This window comes from Cynara cardunculus (genome assembly GCF_001531365.2).
Source record: "Cynara cardunculus var. scolymus isolate 2C chromosome LG 6, CcrdV1, whole genome shotgun sequence".
Taxonomy (NCBI): domain Eukaryota; kingdom Viridiplantae; phylum Streptophyta; class Magnoliopsida; order Asterales; family Asteraceae; genus Cynara; species Cynara cardunculus.
In genome coordinates, this window is record NC_037533.1 from 15,583,363 (window position 1) to 15,611,267 (window position 27,905).

The 27,905-nt window shown below is 36.5% G+C and overlaps 4 protein-coding genes and 1 non-coding gene across 9 annotated transcripts; 3 read left to right on the forward strand and 2 right to left on the reverse strand.

Moving 5' to 3' along the window:
• The first annotated feature begins 7,129 nt into the window (after window positions 1–7,129).
• On the forward strand, window positions 7,130–8,807 carry LOC112514276 (NAC domain-containing protein 76). 2 transcript variants are annotated; one of them, XM_025120628.1, is made up of 4 exons: window positions 7,130–7,249; window positions 7,566–7,742; window positions 7,827–8,110; window positions 8,208–8,807. In XM_025120628.1, the coding sequence occupies exons 2-4, from the start codon at window positions 7,571–7,573 to the stop codon at window positions 8,790–8,792; spliced, it is 1,041 nt and encodes a 346-aa protein (XP_024976396.1). In that variant the 5' UTR covers window positions 7,130–7,249; window positions 7,566–7,570; the 3' UTR covers window positions 8,793–8,807. The 2 variants fall into 2 exon arrangements, with proteins under 2 accessions (XP_024976396.1, XP_024976394.1); XM_025120626.1 differs by lacking the exon at window positions 7,130–7,249 and having other exon boundaries at window positions 7,459–7,742.
• Window positions 8,808–9,324: 517 nt separating this feature from the next.
• LOC112514275 lies at window positions 9,325–17,442 on the reverse strand. Its single transcript, XM_025120625.1, has 8 exons — window positions 17,020–17,442; window positions 16,156–16,215; window positions 15,715–15,963; window positions 13,708–13,784; window positions 13,552–13,628; window positions 12,965–13,097; window positions 12,656–12,854; window positions 9,325–9,640 (listed from the first exon to the last, which is right to left on the reverse strand). Exons 1-7 carry the CDS (start codon window positions 17,420–17,422, stop codon window positions 12,699–12,701), a joined length of 1,155 nt encoding a protein of 384 aa, XP_024976393.1. The 5' UTR covers window positions 17,423–17,442; the 3' UTR covers window positions 9,325–9,640; window positions 12,656–12,698.
• A 3,257-nt stretch (window positions 17,443–20,699) lies between these two features.
• Window positions 20,700–23,972, forward strand: LOC112514348 (phosphoglycerate kinase, cytosolic). The gene is made up of 7 exons (XM_025120770.1): window positions 20,700–20,771; window positions 20,852–21,079; window positions 22,291–22,368; window positions 22,472–22,732; window positions 22,969–23,286; window positions 23,399–23,557; window positions 23,644–23,972. The coding sequence occupies exons 2-7, from the start codon at window positions 20,885–20,887 to the stop codon at window positions 23,836–23,838; spliced, it is 1,206 nt and encodes a 401-aa protein (XP_024976538.1). The 5' UTR covers window positions 20,700–20,771; window positions 20,852–20,884; the 3' UTR covers window positions 23,839–23,972.
• Window positions 23,973–24,564: 592 nt separating this feature from the next.
• On the forward strand, window positions 24,565–24,637 carry TRNAR-CCG. Its single transcript has one exon. It is a non-coding gene; the product is annotated as a tRNA-Arg (tRNA).
• Window positions 24,638–25,625: 988 nt separating this feature from the next.
• On the reverse strand, window positions 25,626–27,371 carry LOC112514046 (putative rRNA methylase YtqB). 4 transcript variants are annotated; one of them, XM_025120347.1, is made up of 6 exons: window positions 27,130–27,371; window positions 26,986–27,049; window positions 26,517–26,709; window positions 26,316–26,389; window positions 26,083–26,231; window positions 25,626–25,962 (listed from the first exon to the last, which is right to left on the reverse strand). In XM_025120347.1, exons 1-6 carry the CDS (start codon window positions 27,305–27,307, stop codon window positions 25,883–25,885), a joined length of 738 nt encoding a protein of 245 aa, XP_024976115.1. In that variant the 5' UTR covers window positions 27,308–27,371; the 3' UTR covers window positions 25,626–25,882. The 4 variants fall into 4 exon arrangements, with proteins under 4 accessions (XP_024976115.1, XP_024976113.1, XP_024976117.1 ...); XM_025120345.1 differs by having other exon boundaries at window positions 26,076–26,231; XM_025120349.1 differs by having other exon boundaries at window positions 26,076–26,231; window positions 26,517–26,687; window positions 26,982–27,049; window positions 27,130–27,363.
• Window positions 27,372–27,905: the final 534 nt, after the last annotated feature.

Below are 27,905 nucleotides of genomic sequence, written 5' to 3' on the forward strand. Positions count from 1 at the left end.
TATCCTCAAGTGACAAGTGTCCCCATGCATTTAATGTTGAAGGTTAAAAGGCAGTATGCATCTCCCATGCAGAGTGACTTCTTTTGAAAGATTTCAAAGTGCATTCTTAAGGCAATCGACTCTTCTCTTTTACTCCCTTACTCTCCAGTGTCTGAAGAAAACTTAGTATGTTCTTCATCACATTGAAAGTACTCTCTGTGTTATTCTTGTAAGTTATTCTCCCTGTGAGATTGTTTAGGTTAGGTTATCCTTTCTTTTCTTTCGTAACAATCTTTATTGTATCTTTATGTGTTAATTCTTGATATTCATCAATAAGATTTAAAAAGTTAAAAAAAGTTAGTGTAATTGTATTCAACCCCCCCTCCTTTCTACAATTATTTTCTGTTTATTGTCATCCATTTCGGGACCAACAAGTGGTATCAGAGTAGTTATCTTCATCTCATAAGCTAGATCTGTAATGGCCTCTTCTTCTTTCAACTCTCGTCCTTCTTCTTACCATGACAATGACACTAATTCCAAGCCTCCAAAGTTCAACAAGAACAACTTTCCTCTATGGAAAATTCGCATGACACTCTTCCTTAAGGGTGTTGATAGTTAATATCTCTTTATCCTCAAAGATGGCCCTATTGTTTCAAAAGTCTGGCTTCGTCATGGAAAGTACAAAAATGAAGGTGACTCTTCAAATGATTATGAAGAGAAATTTGACTCTATTGGAAGGTTCATCATCAAAAATCCTTCATAGCATAATGAAAATGACAAAATGAAAGTTTCCTTGGATACCAAGCTAAGGGCTATCATTGCCCTGTCTCTTCCCGATGATGTTTACCACCCCTTGGTGAACCTCTCTATTATTAAGGTTATGTGGAACACTCTCTCTGTTCTGTATGAAGAAACCATTGAAGTCAAGAAAAGCAAAAAGACTGGCCTCATCAGGCAATATGAGCTCTTTGTGTATAAGAAAGGTGAATTTCTCACTAAGTACTACAACATGTTCAACAGCCTCCTCAACGATCTGAAGCTTCATGACATAGTCTATAAAAATGAAGAAATCTTGTGTAAGTTGATGGACTGTTTACCAGATTTTTGGGAAAACATCTGTACTTGTATCAAGACAAGCAAAGATCTTGAGAATATGTCTCTTACTACTTTTTATGGAACTCTCCATAATTATGAGGAAACCAAGATTCTGAAAAAAAAAAAAAAACATTCTTAAAAGATCCCAAAAGTACTCATGTTGCTCTTCTCTGCAATGATACAAGGAAGTCAGTGAGTGAACCTCGTATCACTTATCTGACTGAATCTGATGAAGAAGTTTTCAGAAAAGAAGAAATTGTTGAAAGCTATGCTAGTGAAGCTGATGATGAGGGTGATGGACCCACACTCAATGACTTAGCTGACAACATGGCTACCAACTTCAAAAGGTACACCAAAAAGGGTTTTTCTAAGTTCTCTCCTAGATCTAAGGTCACCGATGGAAGAACCTTAGATCAACCTAAGTCAGCTTCTCTTGACCTGTCCAATGAAGAGTGTTTCAAATGTGGCAAAAAAGGTCATTTTGTTATTGATTGCAAAAGCAAGAAGATCTCTAAGCATCATTCTTCTCAACCCACAATTCGATCCTCTCATGACAAGTACAAAGCAAAATACAAGAGAAAAGACAACGAACCAGAATTTCGGAGAAAAGGTAAGGGTCTCATGATTGGATTGATGAGCCAACCTCTTCCTCTAGTGATGAGTATATGGCAAATCTATGCCTTATGGCTAAAATACGGGAGATAGAAGACTCTGACAAGGGATCCACCTCTACTGTTGTTGATGTACCTTCTACCTCCAAGTAAGCCAAAGATCTAGTCAAACCAAAGAAGATAAACAACTTCTCTTCTCTTTCTGAATCTGAAAAGGTTCAAGCTTTTGATTCCTTGTTTGTTGATCTTTATAATGCTAGATCTGCTAAAAAGAAAGCTGGCATCCAAATTAAAAGTCTAACTAGTCAATTACAGAAATGCATGAATCAACTGAAAGACTTTAATGAGTAGAAAATGACCTGAAAGAACAAAAGTTAATTAACAAAGAAAGAACCGAGGTCTACCAGAAGCTTGAGAAAGAAAAAGTCATTCTTCATAAATGGGCCAGATCATCCAAGAACTTGGATAAAATCTTACATGATCAACTTCCAAGTGAAATAAAGACTGATCTAGGTTATGATGATCTGGATCTGTGTGCTCCTAATGACTCTATGTGCATTTCTTCTCACATTCACTCTTCCTCATCTTCGTCTCATTTATCTATTCTGTTGGATCTCTTTCTCCTGGATTCCAAGAAGCATGTTAACACAATTAAGCACACACCTTTAATATCGATTAAACCTGTGTTTATTTATCATAAATGTTATAATTGTGGTGACACTTCTCATCTGGCTAAGAACTGTCCCAAGGAAAGAATCACTAAGCCACTAAAAACAATGAAAGAAGAAAAGACTCCTAACCCAGTGGATCCATTGTAAAACGGGTACCTAAAAACTGATTTATATGTGTTTGCAAGGCTTACCGACAAGTATGGTACTTGGACAATGGATGTTCAAGACACATGACTGGAAACAAGTCCCTACTGATCAACTATATGTCTGAACCTAGTCCTTCTGTAACCTTTGGAGATAATGTCAGAGGTATTACTAAAGGATATGGAGATAACGCCATAGAACACCATATCCTTTAGTAATACCTCTAGAATTATCTCCAAAGATTACAGAAGGACTATATTCAGACACATAGTCGATCAGCAGGGACTTGTTTCCAGTCATGTGTCTTGAACATCCACTATCCAAGTATCATACATGTCGGTGTCCTAAGCCCTGTAAACACAGATAAATCAATTTTTAGGTACCCGTTTTACAATGGGTCCACTAGGGTTAGGAGACTTTTCTTCTTTCTCTTTTCTTACTGGCTTATATATTCTTTCCGAGGGACAGTTCTTAGCCGAATGAAAAGTGGCACCACAATTATAACATTTACAATAAATAAACACATGTTTAATCAATATTGTGTGTTTAACTGTGTTAACATGTTTCTTTGATCTTTTGAAAAAGGAAGAATCTTTTAAAGAAGAGACAGAGGATGAAGAGGGTTTTGGACCAATAATCTCTTTTTCAGACTCAGGGATTGGTTTATGAGAAGAGGTAGAAACCTTGGGAGTCTTTTTCAAAGATACTGGTCGGTGAACGAACTTAGTAATAGAAGGTACTGAGATACTAGACTAAGAAGCATCAGCTGACTGAAATGAGGTAGCCGAAGGTTTATGTTTCATCTTCATTTTGAATTTTGGCTTCTTGTTCTTGATAGGCTTGTCAGTTGACTTACCTTTTTCATGAACATTCGATTTTTGTACTTTGATAGGCTGGTCCACAGACTTGCCTTTCTTAGCAACAGTCAAACGAGGATTCATGGATTGTTTCAGATGCTTAGATGTTTTAGATTTAGATGAGCATGTATCAGGAGATTCCAGAAGAGACAAAGAGTTAAACACACAGTCAACAGAAACATTATCAGATTCAGAGTTTTGATTTTTAGCTTTGACAAAAATTCCGAATTTAAGAGGTTCTCTATTATCATTAGATCCAAGAAAAAGAGATCCAACAGAATCAGATAAATGAGACGAAGATGAGGAAAAGTGAATGTGAGAAGAAATGCACATTGAGTCATTAGAAGCACACATACCCATATCATCATAACCTAGACAAGTCTTTATTTCACTTGGAAGTTGATCATGTAAGATTTTATCCAAATTCTTGGATGATCTAGCCCATTTATGAAGAATGGTTTTTTTTTCTTTCTCAAACTTCTGGTAGACCTTGGTTCTTTCTTTGTTAAGAACATTGTTAATTAACTTTTGTTCTTTCAGGTCATTTTCAACATATCAAAGTCTTTCAGTTGATTCATGTATTTATGTAACTGACTAGTTAGACTTTTACTTTGGATGTCAGCTTTCTTTTTAGCAGATCTACCATTATAAAGATCAACAAATAAGAAATCAAAAGCTTGAACCTTTTCAGATTCAGAAAGAGAAGAGAAGTTGTTTACCTTTTTTGATTTGACCGGATCTTTGGCTTACTTGGAGGTAGAAGGTACATCAACAGCAGTAGAGGTGGATCCCTTGTCAGAGTCTTCTATCTCCCGTATTTTAGCCATAAGGCACAGATGTGCCATATACTCATCACTAGAGGAAGAGGTTGGCTCATCAATCCAATCATGAGTCTCAACCATGAGACTCTTACCTTTTCCCTGAAATCTCTGGTTCTTTGCCTTTTCTCTCTTGTATTTTGCTTTGTACTTGTCATTGAGAGGATCGGATTGCAGGTTGAGAAGAATAATGCTTAGAGATCTTCTTGTTTCTGCACTCAACAACAAAATGACCTTTCTTGCTACACTTGAAACACTCCTCATTGGACAGGTCAAAAGGAGCTGACTTAGGTTGCTCTAAGGTTCTTCCATCGATGACCTTAGATCTAAGAGAGAACTTAGAAAAACCCTTTTTGGCATACCTTTTGAAGTTGGTAGCCATCATGGACATGTTGTCAGCTTAGTCATTAACTGTGGGTCCATCACCCTCATCATCAACTTCACTAGCATAACTTTCAGCAATTTATTCCTTTCTGATAGTTTCTTCATCAGATTCAATCAGATAAATGATACGAGGTTCACTCAATGATTTCCTTGTATCATTGCAGAGAAAAGCAACATAAGTACTTTTGGGATCTTTTAAGAATGTTTTTTTAGAATCTTGGTTTCCTCATAATTATGAAGAGTTCCATAAAAAGCAGTAAGAGACATATTATCAAGATCTTTGTTTGTCTTGATACAAGTACAGATGTTTTCCCAAAAATCTGGTAAACAGTCTATCAACTTGCACAAGACTTCTTCATTTTCATAGACTTTGTCATGAAGCTTCAGATCGTTGAGGAGACTGTTGAACCTGTTGTAGTACTCGGTAAGAAATTCACCTTTCCCATACACAAAGAGCTCATATTACCTTACGAGACCAATCTTTTTGCTTTTCTTGACTTCAATGGTTCCTTCATACATAATAGAGAGAGTGTTCCACATGTCCTTAGCAGTAGAGAGGTTCACCAAGGAGTGGTAAACATCATCGGGAAGAGACAGGGCAATGATAGCCCTTACCTTGGTATCCAATGAAACTTTCATTTTGTCATTTTCATTATACTATGAAAGATCTTTGATGATGAACCTTCCAGTACAGTCAAATTTCTCTTCATCATCATAATCATTTGAAGAGTCACCTTCATCTTTGTTCTTTCCATGACGAAGCCAGACTTTTGAAACAATAGGGCCATCCTTGAGGATAGAGAGAGAGATTGACTATCAACACCCTCAAGGAAGAGTGTCATGCGACTTGGCAATAGTGTCATTGTCATGGTAAGAAGGAGTGAAGTTGGAAGAAGAAAAGACCATTACAGATCTAGCTTATAAGATTAAGCTAATTGCTTTGATACCACTTGTTGGTCCCGAAAGGGATGACAATAAACATAAAGTAATAGTAGAAGGGGGGTTGGTTGAATACAATTACACGATCTTTTTTAACTTTTTAATTATTATTGATGAATATCAAGAATTAACACAGAGATACAATAAAGATTGTTACGAAAGAAAAGAAAGGATAACCTAACCTAAACAATCTCACAAGAAGAATAACTAAAAAAAATAACACAGAGAGTACTTTCAATGTGATGAAGAACACACTAAGTTTTTCTTCACACACAGGAGAGTAGGAGAATAGAAGAGGAGAGTCGATTGCTTGAGAATGCACTTAGAAATCTTTCAAAGGAAGTCCACTCTGCATGGGAGATGCATAATGCATTTTATACTACCTTCAACATTAAATGCATGGGGACACTTGTCACTTGAGGATAAGAATGCAGGGGTTGACTTGACCATTGTTGATATCTCATTTTCATCGTACACAACGTGCATACAACATTGTTCATGCAGAGACAAACTTTTGCAGAGATATGGTCATTTTGTAGAAAGTTTTTCTTTAAATGGATTAGTAGCTTCAAACAACTACTCACAAATCTTCGGTGTCTGAAGATCTTCCTTCAATCGGCTGGTAGCTTCAAAATATTTTAATGTTATGTTCGACCATGCCATATTGCCACAAAACTTTCCATGGGCCACCTAAATGTTAATGAGAAGTTTTGCTCAAGAAAAAACCGTTCTTGTGTTGGAAATTGCCGGTGTCACGCACTAGCCAAACATAACAAACACGCATCTTGCTAGTCTTCGAAACCCGCTCATATCATGTCGGATTGCTACCAAACTTCCTGCATGCTCTTTCCAGCACAGATAAAATCCAATCCGATAGATAAAACGAGAATTCATACCAATGTTTTTCGGATGACCCGTTCAGCCGATACACCAAGGGTAAACCCTTGGAGTTTGGCATGGTCAAACAAAACATCTCATGGTATGAGGTGATGACAACTATGCAACACTTGGTATGAAAGTAATTAGCATCACGTTAAGGACCGAAATAAACAATAGGGGACTCTGGAATTGAAAATCAATCCAATAATAATTGAAAACAAATGCAATATATATATATATATATATATATATAAACTCTTAATATAACATTATATGATCCTCTTAATTAATTAAATAAAGAATGCAATTGCTGATCTAACACGGAGTTCTAGCTTACTAGCACACATTTTGATAGATATAATAATTATGCTTGAGTTGAGGAACACTAGACCCACGAAATGGAATGAAATATAATAATAAAACCATATAATAAAATAAAAATAAACATTAAAAGAGCAGTAACGGCGTAGATCCGACGGACTTTAGGGATTTTGCTTTCTTCACACGTCCTTTATTTCATCCTCCTATTCCTTTTTCTTTCAACATGGGACCGCTTTTCAAGGAAGAGTTTTCTATACATTTCTTATTTGACTCATAATTATCCAATTTAATAATCATCATTTGGGTGTAATAGAGGGGGTGATTGCAATTTGCATGCATGCGTGGCTATATCTACAGCTTATCACACTCACATGACTCTCTCTCCCTGTGACTCTGCATATATAGGGATCTAGCCCTTTTGCTTGGAGGATGATGCATGCTTTCTCAGAAACAAAAACTATGTTTATACACAGCTCAGACCAAAGGAATTGAAGGCACAAGTTTAACAGAAGCAGTGAATTCGGTATCAGATGATCGGTTAGTTAGTTAAGGTAACCATATATTTCTTCTACTCAAATGTCTATGATCATTAGCTAATCTATAATATGTTGTATTGCTTCAAATTAATATATGCTACATTCATATAGCTAATTGCAGCATAATTAAGTATGTCATAATATGGGTTGAGAGATGAGATGAGATGAAATGTAATTCACAGGAATATGGGTTGAGAGATGAGATGATCAGGCTTTTTCTTATGTTTGCTGAAAATTAAAAGAGAATACATTTGGATGGAGTAGTACTACTACTAGTCATACTCTTGCATGCATGAAGAAAGTTTTAAGTTGTACTTTGCGGAGGGTGCAGGTAGGATGATGGCTACAGGAAACGGACAAGTGTCGGTGCCTCCCGGGTTCCGGTTCCACCCTACAGATGAGGAGCTGTTGTATTATTATCTATGGAAGAAGGTTTCCTACGAGGCCATTGACCTTGATGTTATCAGAGAAGTAGATCTCAACAAACTAGAGCCATGGGATCTAAAAGGTAACATTTCTTTCCATTTCTTCAATTAATATATACATACATATACATATACATTTGTAAAGAAATTTCCATTTTTGAATGTAGACAAGTGTAGAATTGGGTCGGGTCCACAGAATGAGTGGTATTTCTTTAGCCACAAAGATAAAAAGTATCCTACTGGAACCCGGACAAACCGTGCAACAGCCGCTGGATTTTGGAAAGCAACTGGGAGGGACAAAGCCATCCATCTCCTTAGCAATTCCAAAAGAATCGGGATGCGCAAGACCCTAGTATTTTACACTGGACGTGCCCCTCACGGCCAAAAGACAGACTGGATCATGCATGAGTATCGCCTAGATGATCACTATCCTAATCCATCCGAGGTCCAGGTATAGTGCTAGTGCTAGCATTTTAAAATTATTTATTAATAAATAAACTACGTACACAACATTAATATGTATATGTGTAATTGTAATTAAACAACAGGAAGATGGTTGGGTCGTCTGTCGAGTATTCAAAAAGAAAAGCCATAACAGAAGCCCATTCCAATCTGATCAACATCATACTCTTCAGCCTGCAGATGATCATCATCAGTTAACTGATCAAGACAACAATAAGAATGGCAGCCTACAGTTACAAGCTCTGCATAATAATAGCTACGACTCTAGTACCAGCGCTACAACCTTATTTGATAGTTCCATGCATCTTCCTCAGCTGTTGACATCTCCAGATGACCACACCCCATATTTTCAAGGCTGTACCATGATGATCAACGACATGGATAGTTCCAGGAACTTGTTGAGCTTAATGTCATCAGCCAGCTGTCGGGCTGGTAATTGTGCAGGTTGCAGTAGCGGACATCAGCCGCAAGACAAACCACTATTAGCTACTAATAATGACTGGTCCTTCCTCGACAAGCTTCTAGCTTCCAACCAACATCACCTCGGCATTACCAGCTTTGATCCTTCATCTTCCCAACCCTTTCATCATCCTGATGTCAACCCCTCATCTCATGTATTTCCTTTCCATTACCTTGGTTATGAAACTGACATTCTCAAGTTCTCCAAGTGATCAAGGAGGCTTCTTCTACTTCCTTATATATGGAAATCGATCTAGTAGTATAATACTCAAATCCTTCACTGCTTCCCATCCACCTTGGTATTAATCTATTGTCATGAAACTTTCATGATGGAAAAAGGAATTTATTAAATATCAGCGCTAGCTAGCTAGTTATATACATATATAATCCATCTTTATGGATATAAAGTTCATTTTTTTATAATTTGCGCTCATTATTTTTCATTCCTAGTAAATCCCAAAAATTGTCCCTTGGGTTTATAAAATACTCTGTTTCTCGTTCCTAACTTTTTAAAATTACAAGAACATCATCAGGGTTTTGATTTCATTAGGATGATAGTTCATGGTCGTTATTGTCACTAGTTGCCGCCGTTAAGTGATAGTATATATACCCTTTCACAAGTGATCATATTCTCTCCAAGTATTCTCCATCTCTCCATAAGATTCTTAGATTATATTGTTAATAATAGTCATAATCACAATAAATTTATAACATGTTATAAATCTCGAATCAAGGCCAGAAATTGACAAAGTAATATTTCCATTTATTCATCAAAAGAAGCGTCCCTTTTGAAGCAAGAATTGGCATATGGCAAGTTTCTATGTTCAATATCTTATATGCAATTTCCATTAAACATTTAAAATAACTAATAGCCGCCCAAAGGGAGAAGAGATTTAATATTATATTTTGGCTATCCAATATTACCAATGGTTTTACACTACAGCAACCCAAGTCGCCAAGTAAAAAATTACTTACAAAGTTGCCATGAATGAGCAGCTTATTTCTCCTTGATGTTTCTTCCCTATCTGTTCACCATGGCGTACATTCAACAATTGCTCCACTGCATAATGAGCAAAGTAAACTACTTCCGATCATACAACATAACAAGTTAAAAGAGTAACAGCTACAAAAAGGAAAAGGGAGTTATCTTTTTCTAGCATGAATAACACAATATAATGATGCAAATATGACCTGCCGCTGATTAAGATTAAGCTGAAGCTCAATGGTAAATCGATATTAGAAGAATTAAATATAAGAAGTGAGGAGTAATTCTTACTAGATTAAGAAAGGGACATATAGAGGTCTTGCTCACTACGTAATCTCTCAAATATTCTTTCTAACTACCGCTTGCGTACTAAAAACATTCTATTTTAGATTTATTACATCAGGACTCTTCTTACTAGAAGGATTCCTTTTTTTGACATCACCATTTCCTGACTTCTCAATCAACTCCTTTCATGTACCACATCTTTACCCTTGGCTCGAATTAGCTAGGCTTCCATCATGAAATAAGCCCCTCTCTCTTTCCAGCATGGATGCACCACAAGGTCAACCCAATCATTGGTTGAAGAAAAGAGTTTTCAATTTCCTCTTCTCATACAAGAAATTGTCAATTGTGTGGATTTAAAAAAAGCAAGGAAAACATGAACAAAGCACAAAGCCAAAAAAAACAAAAGGAGTTAAACCTCGTAATAAGTGTAAATAACTGAAAACCATGCCAGATATATGATTCACCAGTCTTCATACACGTATCAAATTTACCCCAACCTAACTAAATGTAATAAAGGCTTTGCTAAAAGCTTCACTCTAATTCAGGGCCTTCACAACCTTCTTTTTATACGACTTCAAATCCTTGTTGGCAGTCTGAATGGAGCTGCTGTTTGCATTGTCAAATGAGAGATATCAAAGTTCTTTTACTATTTGAACAACAGTATGAGAAAGGAAATCTCCTGCTAATGGATGGGAATTACAAGGGCAGGCATGGATATTGCCTCCCCCATTTGTAAATTACACCACTATCTCAACAACCAAATGACATTCGATTAACTCACAAGCTCTGTCCTTCACACTTGAAACTCTTCTCTACCCAATGATGTATTTAGATCGAAAAGAAAAAAATAGATTGAAAGAATGCATAAATGGTATTAAAAATCTTCCTCAAGACCATTAGGTCACAAAGAAATAGAATGCTCTCCAACTTGAGGTTCTGCCCTTTTATACCCAAACATCACCCCCATGACAGATTGCTACCCTCCACTATTCACTTCTATTAACTACCATCACTGTTTACTGAAACACCCTTATTCCATTCATCTTCTATTCCTCTTGGAATGTGAACCTCACCGCAGGTTTATCAATACCCGCCCTCCACACTTTTACCATGTCCTAAAGATGAAAATTAAAAAACTTCATAATCTTCCAAGAAGTTTCAAAAAGAGGTTGTCCTTTCCATTTACTCCATGCCTCCAATACTCCTGGCTGACCATTCGGTTAGGTTTGAAGCAGTAGTACTTCTTCTGGTACTATGACCATTTCCATTTCCTAATTCAACTGCATAGATACTGTTGTCGAAAAGACACATTGACCAATAGCTCACTGTACTTGTGATATTGAAACACCGGGTGGATTTTTAAAGTAACTCTAACCTGTACAAAATGGACCATAGTACCTTGCTGCCACTTTTACATTGTTGGATACTGTGAGCGACTTCTGTCTATACGGTCGTAATTTCATAAAAACCAACTCACTTATTTAACTCCATTCTGTATTGATCAGCTTCTTGTTTCATCTTATGTCGGGCTTGAAGTAAATGCATTCCAAGAGTATCCAAGATATCATCCCTGTCTTTCAGCAACTGTTTGTTATACCGCAATATGATGCACATATTCTAGGAAAAAGAAGGCTGACGGTACTTCGGTAATTGGAGGTGGCAGGTTGGGAGGTTCAAGGTAGAAAACAGTTGGATTCGGTTAGAATTAGTAGGGATTAGGCTATGTTTTGCAAACTAGCTTATAAGCCAACTAATAGGCTAATAAGCTAGTTGGTGGTTGATGAACAAATTACGTTTGGCAAAAATTAGTTGATAAGCTAGATGAAAAATGTAAAATGAACAAAAATGACATCTTGAAAAATTAGCCAATTACAACATTCCATAATATAATTAAAACAAATCCTTGATAATATAATATGTTAATTAATACAAACAAGATAGTAAAGAAAGATAAAATAATATAATATGCTAATTAAAAGAAACTAAAGTTGATTATATATGTGTGTGTGTATATAGACATGGGATCACGTGAGACCAACCTGTTTTCGTAAGACCTGTAAGACCATTTTTTTGAACTTGAAACTTCACAGCAAAACGTTGTGAAGGTAACCTTCAAAGTGTTTTTCTTGTGAAGGTTCAGATCTTTTTTACCTTCACAATGTTTTGCTGTGAAGTTTCAACTATAAAAAAAGTGGTCTCACGAAAACAAACCGGTCTCACGTGAACCCAATCCTATATACATACACACACATACATATATACATATTTTATAACTTTTGGATTTGTTAAAACAAATTTTAGAAAAAATCTACATTAATTTATGATCAAGGCTATCCAACTTGATGCTCGTGCCCCTTTATACCCAAACATAAACGCTATTTAACTACACTTTGTGACTCATTCCTACCCTTCCATATTGACTTTTATTAACTAGCATCACTATTTGCTAACACATCCTTATTCCTTTTATCTTATATTCCTCCTGGCTTATGTAAACCTCACCGCATGTTTATCCCCCAAGTATTCTTGGTCTGCTTCTAGAGAAGGCCAAGAGATTTGAAGACTATATAGCAACTGTAAGCCGAAAGCATCAGGGAGTCCATTCATAGGATCGTAGAATGGTACTGGTATATAACAAACGTAAACAAGACAAAGCAACTGAACCTTCTGCTATACTTAGGACATTGGATATTGATATGTTCAACTAAATTCACAAGAGGCTACATTAGCTGTGGTCAGATCAAATTAACAGTTGGCACCCTATGAAAACAACAGGAAGAAAGAGCATGGGCAGGATATTAATACCTTTTCCGTGAGACAAATCAGCACCATATATGCAACATAAACATCATCTGTTGGTAGCCATTGCTTCTTCAATGCTCCTGATAATTACACTGAGACTACCACCACTTTCCAGAGCTTTAACAGCGGCTTGATGAGCATGTCTATGCCATTTCAACAGATTATAAGACTGCAGAACTGACCACCTTGCTTGATTTGACATCTATTTCAAGACAAAAGCATGATATATCATCATCTACCAAGAGAATGGCAGCAGCAAGAACTCAGCAAGATCTAGGAAATGGCAGGTAAGAAGAAAACGGCGGTGGTTACCTGTGCAACAGAGAATGGTGGTTCCAAAAGCAAACAGATGCTCCTAAATAGATTTTCATCATTCTCTCCGCCCTCAGCCTCTCCATAAACAAGAGCTTCTGCTGCTATCCCAGCAAATAGCACCATGCAGTATCTGAACAAATATAACAATGAACGGAACTCCTAAGAAATAATGATTAGAAATCCCAAACAAAGTACGCAAATGATCCCATCTACGAGGCTACCCTCTATGAAGTTAATTCCTAAGACTTACCATACATGTGAGTGAGGAGTGACAATTGTTTTTCAGCCAACTTCACAAAGCACTTATGGTGCATCAGATAATTTCAAGATTTCTGTAAAAGGTCCAGTCTATATATAGGACATCAATGTTGAACCATCAAGCGCTTAAATGTAAAAATAAAAGGGAAAGTGAAAATGAAAACGAAACCGAAACCAGTATCTCGGAAGAATCACCCAAGGAAATAGGCTCTTCATATGAAGGACACATTTTCTCCCAAGTAAGAAATATTGCTTATTTTTTCTGCCAAACGGTTGCTAATTAGACATGGCATGAGGAAAGGAAAAAAGTGGTCAGGCATATCCACCTGTCAAAGGCAATACCGCTGAGTCGTCCATCAGCAAGCTCATTTTGAAGGTTCTCATCCCAAAACTGTGTTCCTGCCTGCGTTGCAAGCCAATATATTTGCAGGTAAATTACAAGGACATCATGAGTGACTTCAAGTGTGCATCCTAAGGATTACCTGCCCTTGAATTCCCATCTGCATTGCAATGATAGGATCTAAAATTACGCCACGAATGGGGCATCCCATGAGATAAGCTGCAATTTTCATAATAGGAAAATAGTCATTAGCAAAAAACAAGTCACTAAAAGAGGACCCCGTAAACATTTTCCAATCAGTATCCAACAGAAATGTTACTGGTCTATTGTTTATCTAGACTATGAAACCGTAACACCCCAATCCCGTCGTTAGACCAATAACCTTCTCATCAACTTAAAACCATGGTAGAAAGATATTGATAGCCCAAAACCTATGACTTATAAGGACCTAACAGTTCTAACTCACAATCATGTGGGATAGAATGTCAAATCTCCCCCATTTAAAGTCCTGACATCCTTGTCAAGCCTACACAAAGACCCAAAGAATTATACTCATGAGATGCACAAGTCTATCCCACTTTACTTTGACAGGGTAGAGCTCTTATACTGCTTGTAACACCTCAATCCTAAAACGGAATGCTGACCCAATAACCTCCAAATCAACTTAAAATCATGGGGCATAGTTATTAGTATCCCAAAAGTTGTGAATTATAAAAGGCTCACAAGTCTAACTCACAACTAATGTGGGAAGATTCACAATAGGTCACATATCACTGCAACTAAAGATCCATTAACTTTCTAGGCATGCGGAAGTGGCTGCTTAGGTTTACCTTCTAAGTTTTAACAGACCCACTGCGACATCCCGTTCCCGGGGGTATCGTCCTTTGCCCTTGGTACAAGTGAATGAAAGAAAACTTCGTATCCTAAACTTTTATTCCATTATAATAGAGTTAATACAACAGCGGAAGATGCTGAAAATTTACAACTAATAATATTCTAACATCTTAGAATAGCAATACTTCAGCTTGTTCCTACTCCGTGATTCCTGAGATGCATACATAAATACGTAAGCTTTAAGCTTAGTGAGTAGTTATGGTTTCATGATAAAACATTCTTTCCAACTAATCAAAATAATTCTTATAAACTTTCATGTATAAGAACATTTCTTTGAGATCTCATAGTTACATTTTAAGTAAACCAACTTCTCACAGGTTCTTTAACCTCGGGTCCACATAAGGGTTGCCCAATAAGGTCCGTTTGCAAGCCGTACCTTCTTTCCATATCCCGTACATTGGATATTTAAATGGTTGTACTTAACATGTATAAAAACTTTCATGCCTTGTGTACATACATGTATTATAACATGCAAACACTTTCATGCTTTGGTGTATAACACATGCTTGTATCAAAACAAGTCATCATGCATCTTTTGTATAACATTTTCACGTAAAGCAAACATGCCAAAATATCTTGTAAATACTTACATGTAGCATGTATGTACCTCATAAATCTCATAAGTACTCACCTTATTTTGGACTTCCTAACTCACTTCTTAATCTTTATTATGCTTTAAGGTAGTATTACAATCTTTTGGGATGGAAAAGAATGAGCCGTTTTAGCTTCTATTTATAGGGTGTAAGGTATGCTTTAAGGTACTCGTTCACTTAGCTTTCAACTTGTAAGTTTCTAAGGATGTGCCACATATGTACTTGTTCATTCTAGCCTTGCCTTGTAATGCTTTTAGGGTTGCCACAAACTCCTTTTCTCTTACAACTCATTCTCTAGGCTTGCTTTGTCATAAAGACTAGGCTTGCTTTGTCATAAGAATTTTTGTGGCTCATGTTGTTTGTCTTTAAGTAGCCTAGTAAGTAGCTTATGTGCTTATGGTAAGTAGCTTTGTAAGCTACTTGTATGCTTGCTTACCTATTTATTAATACTTTTTTTAATAATGTTATTTACTTTGTATTAGTTCTTATATTAAGGGCCTTTAGAAACAACTTAACTTTATAAGAAATTATGATAAAGATATGTATATATCTATATATGTGGCTGAAAATTAGGGACTCACCAATGGCACAAACCATCAAATTGACGCTAAAGAGTATGCTAGAAGGAACACAGCTAGAAACTTTAACGAAACAAGACTCACAAACAAGAAGATGTCCTGCTTCATGCACAAGTATGCGCCGCTTGTATGGAGGCCAATAACTTGATATCTGGGCTAAACAGGAACCACCAAGAAATATTGAATCTACCATGGCTACACCCAATATTACTGCCAGATGAGGTCTGAGATCAATTCCATGGTCTACCATATATGATAATCCAGCAAAAAGTGCTACCAGAACAATACTAGAGCTTCTGGAAAGACCCCATTTCTTTGGTGAAAGTTTGGAAACTGTACCATGAATTGGAAGAATGAAGAGGTAGTTAGAAACTTTTTGGGAAGTGAAAGATATAGTCTTATTACAAGGGAAGTGAGGCATATTAGTCTCATTATAGCTTTATCTCAGTTACAGAACAGATGATTAACTCCAACATTTCGTACTTTACAAGATCGCGTGAGTTTCAATGGAAAGGGAATGCATACCTTCTAAACCAGTTGAAGACTGCAAAACAGTTGGGGTAACGTCTCTTGGTCCCTCCAGAACTGCATATTGTAAAACAAGGACTGAGAATGGAAGATAAGGTTGTTCTTGTCAAGAAATATAGTCGAGTCTCAAGGTAAGAGACATATAAGATAGTCCTATTGCAATTAGTGAACAACCCCTGTTGTGGAGATAGATATGCCAAAAATCAAAGTGCAAGAGAAACATGATCAGAATTACAACTGTTGGTATAAGAGTATTCTATGAGCATTTAGATGTCCAGTAATAGTCTTGGATTTCCTCAACTTAGTAATACACTTGCATGATTGTACATAGAGCAGATTAGTAAACAAACTTGGTGACTGGAATGACAAACAAATAGAACTAGTTGCTTGTTGGTATGGATATGTATATGAAATCAAGTGCCAAATATATACAACTATTGAAGTATTACTGCTGAAATTTGTTCAGATTCTAGAAGACCCTGCAAGTGAGGTAATACGGTCTTTACTCTCCCCTCATGAGCTACTGTTATCGAGCAGCAATTACCCTAAGTCCTAACTTGGTCCTTTCTACATCAAGTGGTTGATCTAGCTAATGGTACAGATCGACTCCTGCTTCCATAGGAGAAATGAATGTTACTAGAACCAGTAATCTTGCCAAAGCATTCATACAAAAAATAAGTGAATAATTTTTGTATAACCAGGATGGACGAAGGATAATGTGAGAATATGAGTTCTTGATCACTTTTAATCTCACCCCCACCCAATGAATTGGGCTTGATACGTGCATCGCATCTCGTGACTCATGATCTTCGGTTAAATGGGAACAAAGAAGTGGTAAGATGGACTCTTACGAAATATTACCAATACTGCGGTACTTTCCGAAATAATTCAAGAAGCCCTTGTCCGTGAGAAAAGCATAAGCACTTCCAACAAGCCTCATATCATCGGCGTTTAAGCATGTATCCAGGACTTGCCAATCCCTCTGCAACTCCAACAGTCCCAAGCGATTACCACCTTGTGAGTCAACGGAATAATCATTAGGCAGTGGGATTTCCTGGAGGAAACGTAGGGCTCGAGCAAGATCTTTGTCTTTAACAGCTTCCTCATACTCTCTCCATTCTGTAAGTGCTCTGGCTGTGGTTCGCCGTAAGCCTTGTCTGCTTCCGAATGGATAATCTGGAAAGAAGTGAATTGTTCGCGAGAGGCCATATTGGCGTAAGGGAAGAAGCGGAGCCAACGGAGTACATCGGAGGAAGATCACCATTGGAGCTATGTGGTTATTGGTCGACTCATCTGGAAACAATTGAATTGAAAGAATCTATCGGGCTGGGCAAAGCGAGACACGTTGCTACTTACTAAGTTACTAGTGGTTGAAAAAGCCCAAATGTTCCCTATTTTAGTGATGGTCAAACCGGTCTGGTCCGTGATCCGGAGAACCGAAACCGGGACCGGTAAAGACCGGTTACAAGACCATTGACCGGGACCGATTATGGTTTTGGATTGTTTTGAGGGTCCGGCCTGGTTTTTCAAAAATAATAGTTGTTTTTTTTTTAAAGAGTTGGTTTATAATATGTATTTAAGTGAACCAATTATAAATTTTATAATGCGTTAAAAAATCTATTATTAAAAAAATAAAAATTTCAAGATAGGGACCGGCTATCCATAACCGGTTATAGGAAGGCTTAACCAGGCTCTTCATTTTTGATCGGGACCGGGACCAGCTACCTATAACCGGTTATGGCCTGCACTGTTGAGGCCCAGGACCGGTTTTTGGCCATCACTAGTAAATTTGATGATTTTGTGTAATAGATATGAATTTTGAAAAAATTACACCGTTTTAAATGTATATCTAATTATCTATACTATCTTATAACGTAAATCCTTAAAAGTCTTAAAAATAAGTTTTTAAGCAATAATGTAGTGTTGTTTTATACACAATCTCTTAATTATAAGTTAAAAAACATGATGTACAACTCTTAGGCTTTGTTGATTCCTGTTGATGACTATTCGATATCCGAGAACGACTATTCCAACTCCCAAGAACTATACGCTTCTCTCTTTGTTTCACTCTTTCCATATGTCTCAACACTGCAAAACCGTAAATTTCTTTTACCCAAAATTGCTTGAACGAGGTACGTTTTAACTATTGTTTTTGTTTTAAGATTTGTTTATGTTCTTCCACCTTTTTGTTTCGTGACATATGTTTCTCTTCCCCCTTAATCGGGTACTCGTTGATATCTCGACTGGAGACCTTCTGTTTTCTATGATCATCTTGCATGTACACTTTGATCCTTCATTTGTGTCACCTCATGCATAGATCACATGATCAACTTTTTATATAAAACTTGGTTATATGCAGTTTATTTTGAGGGGGTGATGCAAAAAGAATATCAAACTCGACTGTAATGACCAATGTCATGACTAATGTACAGAAAACTTTTGAATTTAGGTTGAGAATCTTCGCACGCCATTGAATCGTACTTGAATCAGTTTGATAATCTTTCTCTGTATCCATCACCTCTCATATCTATTGATTGCAAAATTCAAACCGTTAAAATTTCTTTTTCACTGAATTCTCATTAAATTTGTCTGTACTATGCAAATATCGAAAACAAGTTTCTTGGGAATCTTACTATTGATGTGGATGAATCACTGATCTACTGTGATTTTGTCATGATTGAGGAGATCAAGTCCTTCACAAGAAAAGATTGATGGATCTTTTCTATACAGTTTCTGAAAAAGATGCAAAACGGTATTGTTGCATCCCATGTCTAAAATATTGTATTTCCCTTTCTACCACAAATCAATGACACCATAATATAGCTTTTTTAAAGTTAGTTTATGACATCATGCAGGTTATGAACAGTTTGATAAGTCTAAAAGCGCTTCAACCTATTGGAGACATGTCAACAATATGCAAAACATCATCTTTTCATTTGAAGTTGATTATGGTCCTAATTGGGTCATCTATTCGTCACACCTGACTTGTCTCCATTTCAAACATAAGTTAGAAGATCTGTTTAGTTTTTATTTTCTTTTTAGATAATTTGCTAAGTCAGTCACCAGATCTAGAGCCTACTTTACCTGCAACAGGCGAGGTAAGCAGTTGATACACTCGAAAGTACCTTTAAGTTCTCTGTTTTTTGATATCATATGGATTTGTTTTCATTCCAATTGTTGTATGGAAGCAACACCATGATGGAGCTCAACTTTTGTACATTTTTATAAACATGGTTTCTTGAGAATGTTACGGTTTTCCTGCAGGATTTATTTTATATTGCAACATATGATCCTTTGCGGTTCCCATCAACCTTCACGTTTGTATTTAGGGCATTTTCCACTCTTGAAGGTGACCTTGTTACCAACTTATGTTCTAGCCCACATCTTCCATCAAAAACCAATAGATCAGGAGTACACTTATCATACCATAGTAACAGAAGAACATAGACATCCTACCACCTCTAAAGGATACAAATCTGTTGCAGCCACAACACCAAGAACAACTGTTGAATCACCACCTTATAATAGAAACCGAACAGTAAAACCATAGAACTCAAGTATGCCAACACTGAGGCTGTGCAAATCCAGTAAAACCATTGAACTCCCTCCCTTCTTTGTTTCTTGGTGTATTGGCTGTTTACCTCTTTGGTATGAATCTCGGTCAAAGTCATGAGGATCTCTCGAAGACAATTCTCCTTCTCATTTCAAAGATTGTAGACAACGCCTCCTACCAAATTATGACGATCGATATCCATGAAATCTCAATGATTTATAACTCAAAGGAGTAACATTTTTCCAATTATAATTTAATTGTGGAACAGAGATAGATTTATAACTCAAACAGTGTCTTATATACATATTTTTTCTATTAACTAATAGAGAAAATAGCAATGTATTTTGTCTATAAATTTTGTATTTAAATTTTATAATATAAATTTACATCTTTTGCATTGCGTGAGATACAGAACCAGTGATTATATAAACACGTTTCACTTTTTTTATTATAATTGTGTACATGTTTTTTATGTTTTGTTAATTTTTTAAACAACAAAATGTATAAGCAAATAAATTAATAAAAATAATTATGTTGATTAAATTTATATTAATTAATAATTAATCAGAAGTAATATTAAATCCAAAGTAAAAGAGATTTTGTAATTCTCCAGCTTCAACCATGGAAATTAAAATTTAAACCCACAGAATTATGAAAACAAAATTTTAATTTATTAATTTTTTTTTATTAACCTGAATATCCAACCCGTTATGCGAGTCGACTAATTCCAATATAACCATCTGTTTTGCAGTTAGTCCAGAGTTATCGCATTTGAATTTTCCTAGTTAAAGAGGATTTTTATTTTTTTCCTAAATTTGAATTTAAGACCTGTGTGGTTAAAATAAATTTCTACGAATGAATGGGTGCAAGGGTGTTTTGGTAATTAGGCAGCAGGAAAGAAAACATTGTGGGCTGTAATGAAGAGGAAAACAACGGGAAATCAGCCCACCAGAACAGCCAAAGAAAAGCCGCATCACAACAACTACGACTCGTGAATCTAGGGTTCTTTTAAATCTCGACACAAACACCATACGTTCACGATCCTTCCACCTTTCTACTCGTAAGTTTGATCCTTGACAATATCTACTGAAACTTTTTTCGTTTCTGTTTCTGATCCTGATTTTGTTTTGTTTTTGTAGGGAATCTGCAATCAAGGTATATACAAAACCAAAAATGGCGACCAAGAAGAGTGTTAGTAGTCTGAAAGAAGGAGATCTCAAGGGGAAGAGGGTTTTTGTTAGGGCTGATCTCAACGTACCATTGGACGATACATTCAAAATTACTGATGATACCCGTATCCGTGCCGCCGTTCCTACCATCAAGTACTTGATATCTAATGGCGCCATAGTCATCCTCTCTTCTCATCTGGTATATATATCTCCTTCTTAATCAGATCACAACTAACATCGATCATCTTCACTTATTAATTGATATCGACCATCCCTTTTTGGGATTCCTACCTCGTTCTGAACCTGTTTCAGATCCTTAACATAGAGCAACAACTTGGATATCAATCAACCTTCAGATCACTGCTTCATCCTTATACACTTCATGTGTAGATTTCTTGATTTTCTAAGTGTAATACATGGTGGATACAAATTAAGCTTGATTTGTGATCGAGTCTTAAGGAACCATCTACTTTGTTTGAGATCGAGTCTTAAGGAACCATAACCCAAACACTTAAATGTTATTTTATTTCATATCTATTTATTTGCTGCTACCACTCCGAAAATTTCATGGAACCGTCTCATTAATTTTAGGAATGCCAACGGGCTGGGTTCGGGCCGGTAATTGGTATCCCTGAAAACGATAACTAAGACTGACCGATCCCCGTTGGGGATCCCTTTAGGAGTAAAAATCCCTTTTTTCCGTTGGTTTCCTGTTCACCGTTGGTTTCCTGTTCACCGTTGGTTATACCCGAACCTAAAACCTGAACCGATCTGAAAAAAATACATTTTACTTTAATTTTCACAACCAAAAGTAAATTACAATTTTCCTAATGATGCAAGTCTAAATGTCTCAAACATAATCAAACCAATTACAAACAACGTCTTATATTACTATGTAAAGGTAAACCGAAATTCAAACATCAAACAACTAACATCACGATTTCACGATTAGACAAAATAAACTAGACTTTTTTGTGAGCCTTATTTGGGGTGTTGAGGTAAATTGGATAAAAAGTTTTTTAAATTTTAATGTTAGTATTTTCTTTTAGTGACATATATAAATAGATATGTATGTAAAATTAAAATTAACATATATACACATATCGGGCCGGGCAGGGTCGGGCCGGTTATCACCGTCCCCATCCCTGATAAAATCCCCATGTCCCCAATCCCTGCCCTGTCCCCGATAAGATGTCCACGAACCCGACCCGAAAATTTTGGTTTTCGGTTTTCACCATCGGTTTTGGTTTTTTTTGCCATCCCTACTCATTATACATATGGTAAGGATCCAGTTCCAATGGTGGATGATTTCCTTTCCGTTTTATGCTTCCTACTGAAGTTACGAAAGCTTGCTGGAAAGTTTACATGTAGTGATGGGTTTTCTTTGTTTCATCGATCTGTTGTTTATAGGGACGTCCAAAGGGTGTCACTCCAAAGTACAGCCTGAAGCCACTGGTGCCTAGGCTCTCCGAACTCCTTGGACTTGAGGTTTGTTCAACTGTGCATCTGAACTCATGGATTTCTGGTTTTTGTCATTGCAAGTGTTTATTCAAGTGTTTCTCTCTGTGCCTTTTATTTTATCATGTAACAGGTGAAGATAGCAAGTGACTGCATAGGTCCAGAAGTTGAGAAACTGGTTGCTGAGACCCCAGAAGGGGGTGTTTTGCTCCTTGAAAATGTGAGATTTTATAAGGAGGAAGAGAAAAATGATTCTGAATTCGCGAAGAAGTTGGCATCCCTAGCTGACCTGTATGTCAACGATGCTTTTGGCACTGCACATAGGGCCCATGCATCGACTGAGGGTGTGACGAAGCATTTGAAGCCTTCTGTTGCTGGTTTCCTCATGCAAAAGGTTTGTTTTTCAACAACCATAGCTATTATAAATACATTTTTAAGAAGCCGTTACTGCGGCTTCGAGGTAATATTTGCCGGCACATATATTTCATTGGATATTGAGCAAGCGTTGAAATTTGAATTTTCTCTGCATATATGAAAGCGCCAAAACGATGATAGTTAGGGTAAAGTATTGAATGGTCATGATGCCATGTCATGTTTCTAAAAGAAGTTGATTATTGTTTTCATTTTTAGGAACTTGACTATCTAGTTGGAGCTGTATCTAATCCTAAAAAGCCATTTGCTGCAATAGTTGGTGGGTCAAAGGTATCCAGTAAAATTGGTGTGATTGAGTCATTGTTGGAGAAGGTCGACGTGCTTGTGTTGGGTGGAGGTATGATATTCACTTTCTATAAGGCACAAGGGCTCGCGGTTGGTTCTTCCCTTGTGGAGGAAGATAAACTTGACCTTGCAACATCCCTTCTTGAGAAGGCCAAGTCTAAAGGAGTGTCTCTGTTGCTCCCTTCTGATGTCGTCATTGCCGACAAGTTTGCACCAGATGCTAACTGCAAGGTTAGCTTTTCTTTTTTGCACTTTCAGATTACCTTGTGGAATGTGAGGTTGTTGGGGAAAAGATTGTCACTTGTACCGTGTTAATTAGCAGTTAACTTATGGCTCATTGCAGGTTGTTCCAGCATCTAGTATTCCTGATGGGTGGATGGGATTGGATATCGGACCAGATTCCATAAAGTCATTTAGTGAAGCTTTGGATGCTACCAAAACCATCATATGGAATGGACCTATGGGTGTGTTTGAGTTTGAGAAATTCGCTGCAGGCACAGAGGTACGCATCTTTCAATTTATGTTTTTCATTTTTTGAATGCACCACAGCTGATGTGTGATTTGATGAGTATGTATCTGTGAATCCAGGCGATCGCAAAAAAACTAGCAGAGCTTAGTGGGAAGGGAGTGACGACTATCATCGGAGGTGGTGACTCGGTTGCAGCAGTGGAGAAGGCTGGGCTTGCTGACAAGATGAGCCACATCTCCACTGGTGGTGGTGCCAGTTTGGAGCTTCTGGAGGGGAAGACACTTCCCGGAGTGCTTGCATTGGATGATGCTTAGCCTAGTTGTTTTGTTGTGTTGTAAACCAGAGCCAAATTATAATGTATGTCATGTCATAAAGCTGTTGTTTCAGACTTTGAATTTTGAAATGAATAAGTTGTCCTCCAGCCATCATTGGAGTGGTTTTGAATTCAGTGAACGTAGATGTTTGTAATTTGCTTGCATTTGGACAATTACCTCTTAACATCAATCAGGTTGCAGCCAACGTTGTTGGGTGATGATATTCACATGCACAACAAGAGATCCTTATAATGGAAACAAACTAGATGCATAGCAAACTTGTTGTAATTATACTAGATGGGTACTTGTACAATGCGAGATACATCTTCATTTTAATGTTTTGTTTTATTTTTTGTATATGTTGATATAATACGGTTTATATGGTTTTGTGAAATATAATGTTTTTACTTTTAAATAAAAATAAATTACTTTTAAATAAAAATAAATTTGAATACATCATAAAATTTTGAAAAAATATATCGATATTAATATCAAATTAACTATTTAAAAGTTCTCGTTTTTTTTTACATTTTCTTTAATTTAATTTTTTATTATAATTTAATTTAGATCAAATAGTGAAGTAATTTATTTTTGTTTTAACAATAATTTTTTTATAAAGACAATGATTCTGTTATAATTTTATTGTTAAAAAATACCCAATAACGTTTGTTTTTACGGGAGTAAAAAATGGTATTTTAATGCTGCTTGTGGAGATACAACAAAAGTGATCGCGTGGCCTAATGGATAAGGCGCTCGCCTCCGGAGCGGGAGATTGTGGGTTCGAGTCCCATCGCGATCGGTTTTTAAAATTTTGAATGCTATCTCAACTTGTAATCCATTCATTTTAATGCTACTTCTTTTTATAAACAATACAAATCTAGTTTCTTTCTTGAATTTGTACGCACTCGTGTTCTTAAGGTTTTACTTATAAATGTTGAGATTTTTCTCTGTCGACCCGCGTTCGTAAAATTGTCAAACACCACAGTAGCTTGTATTTTCTTTATAATCACACATCTCTTCAATTTGCTTCCTTTACAGTCTTTGTGTATTGCATTTTTCAGGGCCGTCCTTGACATGTTAAATGTGAGATTTGAATAGACCCCCGAATTATGAGACCCAAATTTACATGTGCTTAGGGTCTTTTATCGACCTGTGTAAAACTATAGCCGAAATTATTTAGGTTCAAATCATTAATGGTTTAGGTTTAGTTTTAGATTGTTAATCTTTCTAGGTTTAGCCCATTTTTGTTCTTAACATATATTCTATGTTATCTTCTTTGTATAATGTAATCAAAAATTTTGAATATAACAGGACCTTTGAAAAGATTGGATCGTCCCTAGAATTTTCTATAGTTTATGTTATTGTCCTCTTCTTCTTGCTTCAAAAAGTCAAGACATTTTAGATTTTGTTATTTCTTTACCTTACAAGCAACAAAAAACTATAAAAAAACTATTTTGGGTGGAAATGATATATGAGAATAGATCAGATCACGCTAACATCAATAAGTTTTCTTACATATATTCGTAAGTAATTATTCAAATTTAGATATGTTTTTATCTTCTTTTTTAAAGAATCTTGAAATAAGAAAAGAGAATAAAAACCTTGACTTTTCGAGATGCATACACAAAGCATACCCACGAAGGTCGACTTGTTGTGGTTGTTTATCTTGTCCTACTCAAGAGTTGTATATCCGTACAACGCCACGCTTCTCAAATTTTGTTTTGTAAAGAAGAATAAAGAAAATGTACCAAGATTTTCATAGTGAATGAACACAAAATTGAAATAAACATTCACACATCTTCTGAAAAATGCTTGAGCAAATCCACACAATTACAATGTTTAAGCAGTGGACATCAAACAAAACTCTAGTTTTCACAAGCCTTTTTAGGAACAATGTCTACCTACAGGGTACAATGGTGACGGAAAATCTCTAAACTCGTTCGCCAAATCTTGATCTTGACGAAAACCCGAGTGATGAAAGACAAAGAATGATGTGTCTTCTACCTCTTGCATAAGAAGAGGAGTACGGGAGCTAGTGGTCGGTTCAACATTTGAAGCTTGCAGCATATCCACTTATCAACTGCCAATCCAGAAGCGAAGCCTTCCACCATCTCATATTCTTCCCTGCATTCATCGACATCTAATCTTAAACATCAATTTCAATTATGGTTTAATCATGTTTTTCAGAACATATATATACAAACAGATTCCGAATGTATGCAAGGAAATATCATTACATCCCACCAGGATGCCCCACATAAACCATGATGCTGATAACACCTCCAGCTGCTACAATTCTGGTTGCAGCCTCCATTCCTAATAGGGTTGTTTCTGATTTAGTAATCACTGTTTTGTCACCTCCCGGAAGATATCCCAAGTTGAACGCAACTAGCCTATCAACCGTCAAATACCACAAAAAGGGGTTTAAAGAATACAATTAATTATTCATGATATAAATCCATGTACATGAAATATACCTCACTGTCACACCCCTTGGAACAACTTCTTCCATTTTGCTGTGACAGGTAGCAAAAAGCTTTACCATTTCTTTCTGGAAAGAATCAAAACTGTATATAAGTTGCAGACATATAGATATGTGTTACTAGCTTCTGATATCTAGATGAAACCAACAAGTATTAATTGTACTCAAGAATGGAGAAATTTGAGAAAATTGGCACCTCATCAGGATCATGTAATCCATCCAACACAGACATGGTATTCTTAATTGCAGTTTCTTGAATATCCATTGCATAAACACGGCCACTGAGTGACTTATCACTCACCATATTCACCATTGCCAATGTATCATAACCGTTTCCGCATGTGGCATCCACAACTGTGTCTCCTTTCTGAACAACATGCTTCCACACACTAGAGGAAATCATACACATGACTTTTTGAAAAAGCCACTGAAGCTTTGTGTGTGTGTGTGTGTGTGTGTTTGTTAAGCTTAAAAGCATGCTTGGATTAAGAGGGGGGTAAACAGGCAATATCTGTGAAACTGTCTGTTAAGCTTTGATATTTGATTTTTTGTCAAGTACCCAAAACACCCAATTTGAGTCAATTCACACTCGTCAATTCAGTTTCTAAAACCTAATAAATCTTGATTACTGGTTATATATGTTGAAGAGTGAATGAAGTACCTACGAGTGAGCAACTTCAGTGGCCTTCTTCTTCCCGAAGATATAATCCATCATCACGCATTCTAGACATGCAGAAAGAAAGAAGGAATACTGCATGATTAGTTGATTGAGTATGAAGAGTCGTAAATTATGAGGACATAGACTCTACCAGATAGAGGAGAGTCGGATGATTTGGAGTGGAAGGCAAGATTAGGATGGCGAGATGAGTATGAGGAGACAAGAGAAACTGAGAAAATCTTGGGGTTGAACACTGGATAACATCGGAAACTCATCATCCTTTTCAATTTGTCCAACGCTGAACTGCAAATTGATGGATTGTTAATCATCGGAAGAAACAGAACTCGGAAAAAGACGTAATCTTTTTGCTTCTTTCTTTGCAGTCGATTCCTCAACACGATACCATTGGCCCAGTGGCCCTGTCTCTAAAAGAATTGAGAGAAGAAGAACCCTAAAGTATTTTATAGGGACTAAAACAGTAATTTCCAGAAAACTAACAACTTGTCGACTTATTCCTGTGTGACATCGATAATAAGTATTTTTAAGTGTTTCGATAAACAATTTATACTGATGCCAAATCGGCGGTAAGAAAATTTTGAAGAAGTTAAACCGTTCCAACTTATAGTAAGTTGATAAGGACTTTTATAGAAAATCATAATATGTTTCAAATAAGTAAATCCCAAACACCCTCTAAAGTTACAACTTTTAGCAAACTATATGGATAGAAAACAAAAAACTTATCATTCAAACACTACTAGAATACTAGGTATCTTCAACGACATAAGACAAAAATAGTCGTCGAAAATTTTCAACAGATTTTCTAGTGCAAACATCTTTTTTCTTTCGATTTTTAGATGGTAGATATATTCAGGGGGTGTTTGGGAAAGCTTATTTAAGGTGCTTATCAACTTATTTCAGTCCACAACC

Excerpts from the sequence above, each read along its gene's own strand:
- LOC112514276 (XM_025120626.1), top strand. The coding sequence starts at position 7,523 with ATGCATGAAGAAAGTTTTAAGTTGTACTTTGCGGAGGGTGCAGGTAGG. Across the intron at positions 7,743-7,826 it reads AGAGCCATGGGATCTAAAAG|ACAAGTGTAGAATTGGGTCG; the intron begins GTAACATTTCTT and ends TTTTGAATGTAG. Across the intron at positions 8,111-8,207 it reads CTAATCCATCCGAGGTCCAG|GAAGATGGTTGGGTCGTCTG; the intron begins GTATAGTGCTAG and ends ATTAAACAACAG.
- LOC112514275 (XM_025120625.1), bottom strand. The coding sequence starts at position 17,422 with ATGGTGATCTTCCTCCGATGTACTCCGTTGGCTCCGCTTCTTCCCTTA. Across the intron at positions 13,098-13,551 it reads AGCGGTATTGCCTTTGACAG|ATACTGCATGGTGCTATTTG; the intron begins GTGGATATGCCT and ends ATATTTGTTCAG. Across the intron at positions 12,855-12,964 it reads CACCATTCTCTGTTGCACAG|ATGTCAAATCAAGCAAGGTG; the intron begins GTAACCACCGCC and ends GTCTTGAAATAG.
- LOC112514348 (XM_025120770.1), top strand. The coding sequence starts at position 20,885 with ATGGCGACCAAGAAGAGTGTTAGTAGTCTGAAAGAAGGAGATCTCAAG. Across the intron at positions 23,287-23,398 it reads CACCAGATGCTAACTGCAAG|GTTGTTCCAGCATCTAGTAT; the intron begins GTTAGCTTTTCT and ends GGCTCATTGCAG. Across the intron at positions 23,558-23,643 it reads AATTCGCTGCAGGCACAGAG|GCGATCGCAAAAAAACTAGC; the intron begins GTACGCATCTTT and ends CTGTGAATCCAG.
- LOC112514046 (XM_025120345.1), bottom strand. The coding sequence starts at position 27,307 with ATGATTAACAATCCATCAATTTGCAGTTCAGCGTTGGACAAATTGAAA. Across the intron at positions 27,050-27,129 it reads ATCCGACTCTCCTCTATCTG|GTCTAGAATGCGTGATGATG; the intron begins GTAGAGTCTATG and ends TTCTTTCTGCAT. Across the intron at positions 25,963-26,075 it reads GTGGGGCATCCTGGTGGGAT|GGAAGAATATGAGATGGTGG; the intron begins GTAATGATATTT and ends CGATGAATGCAG.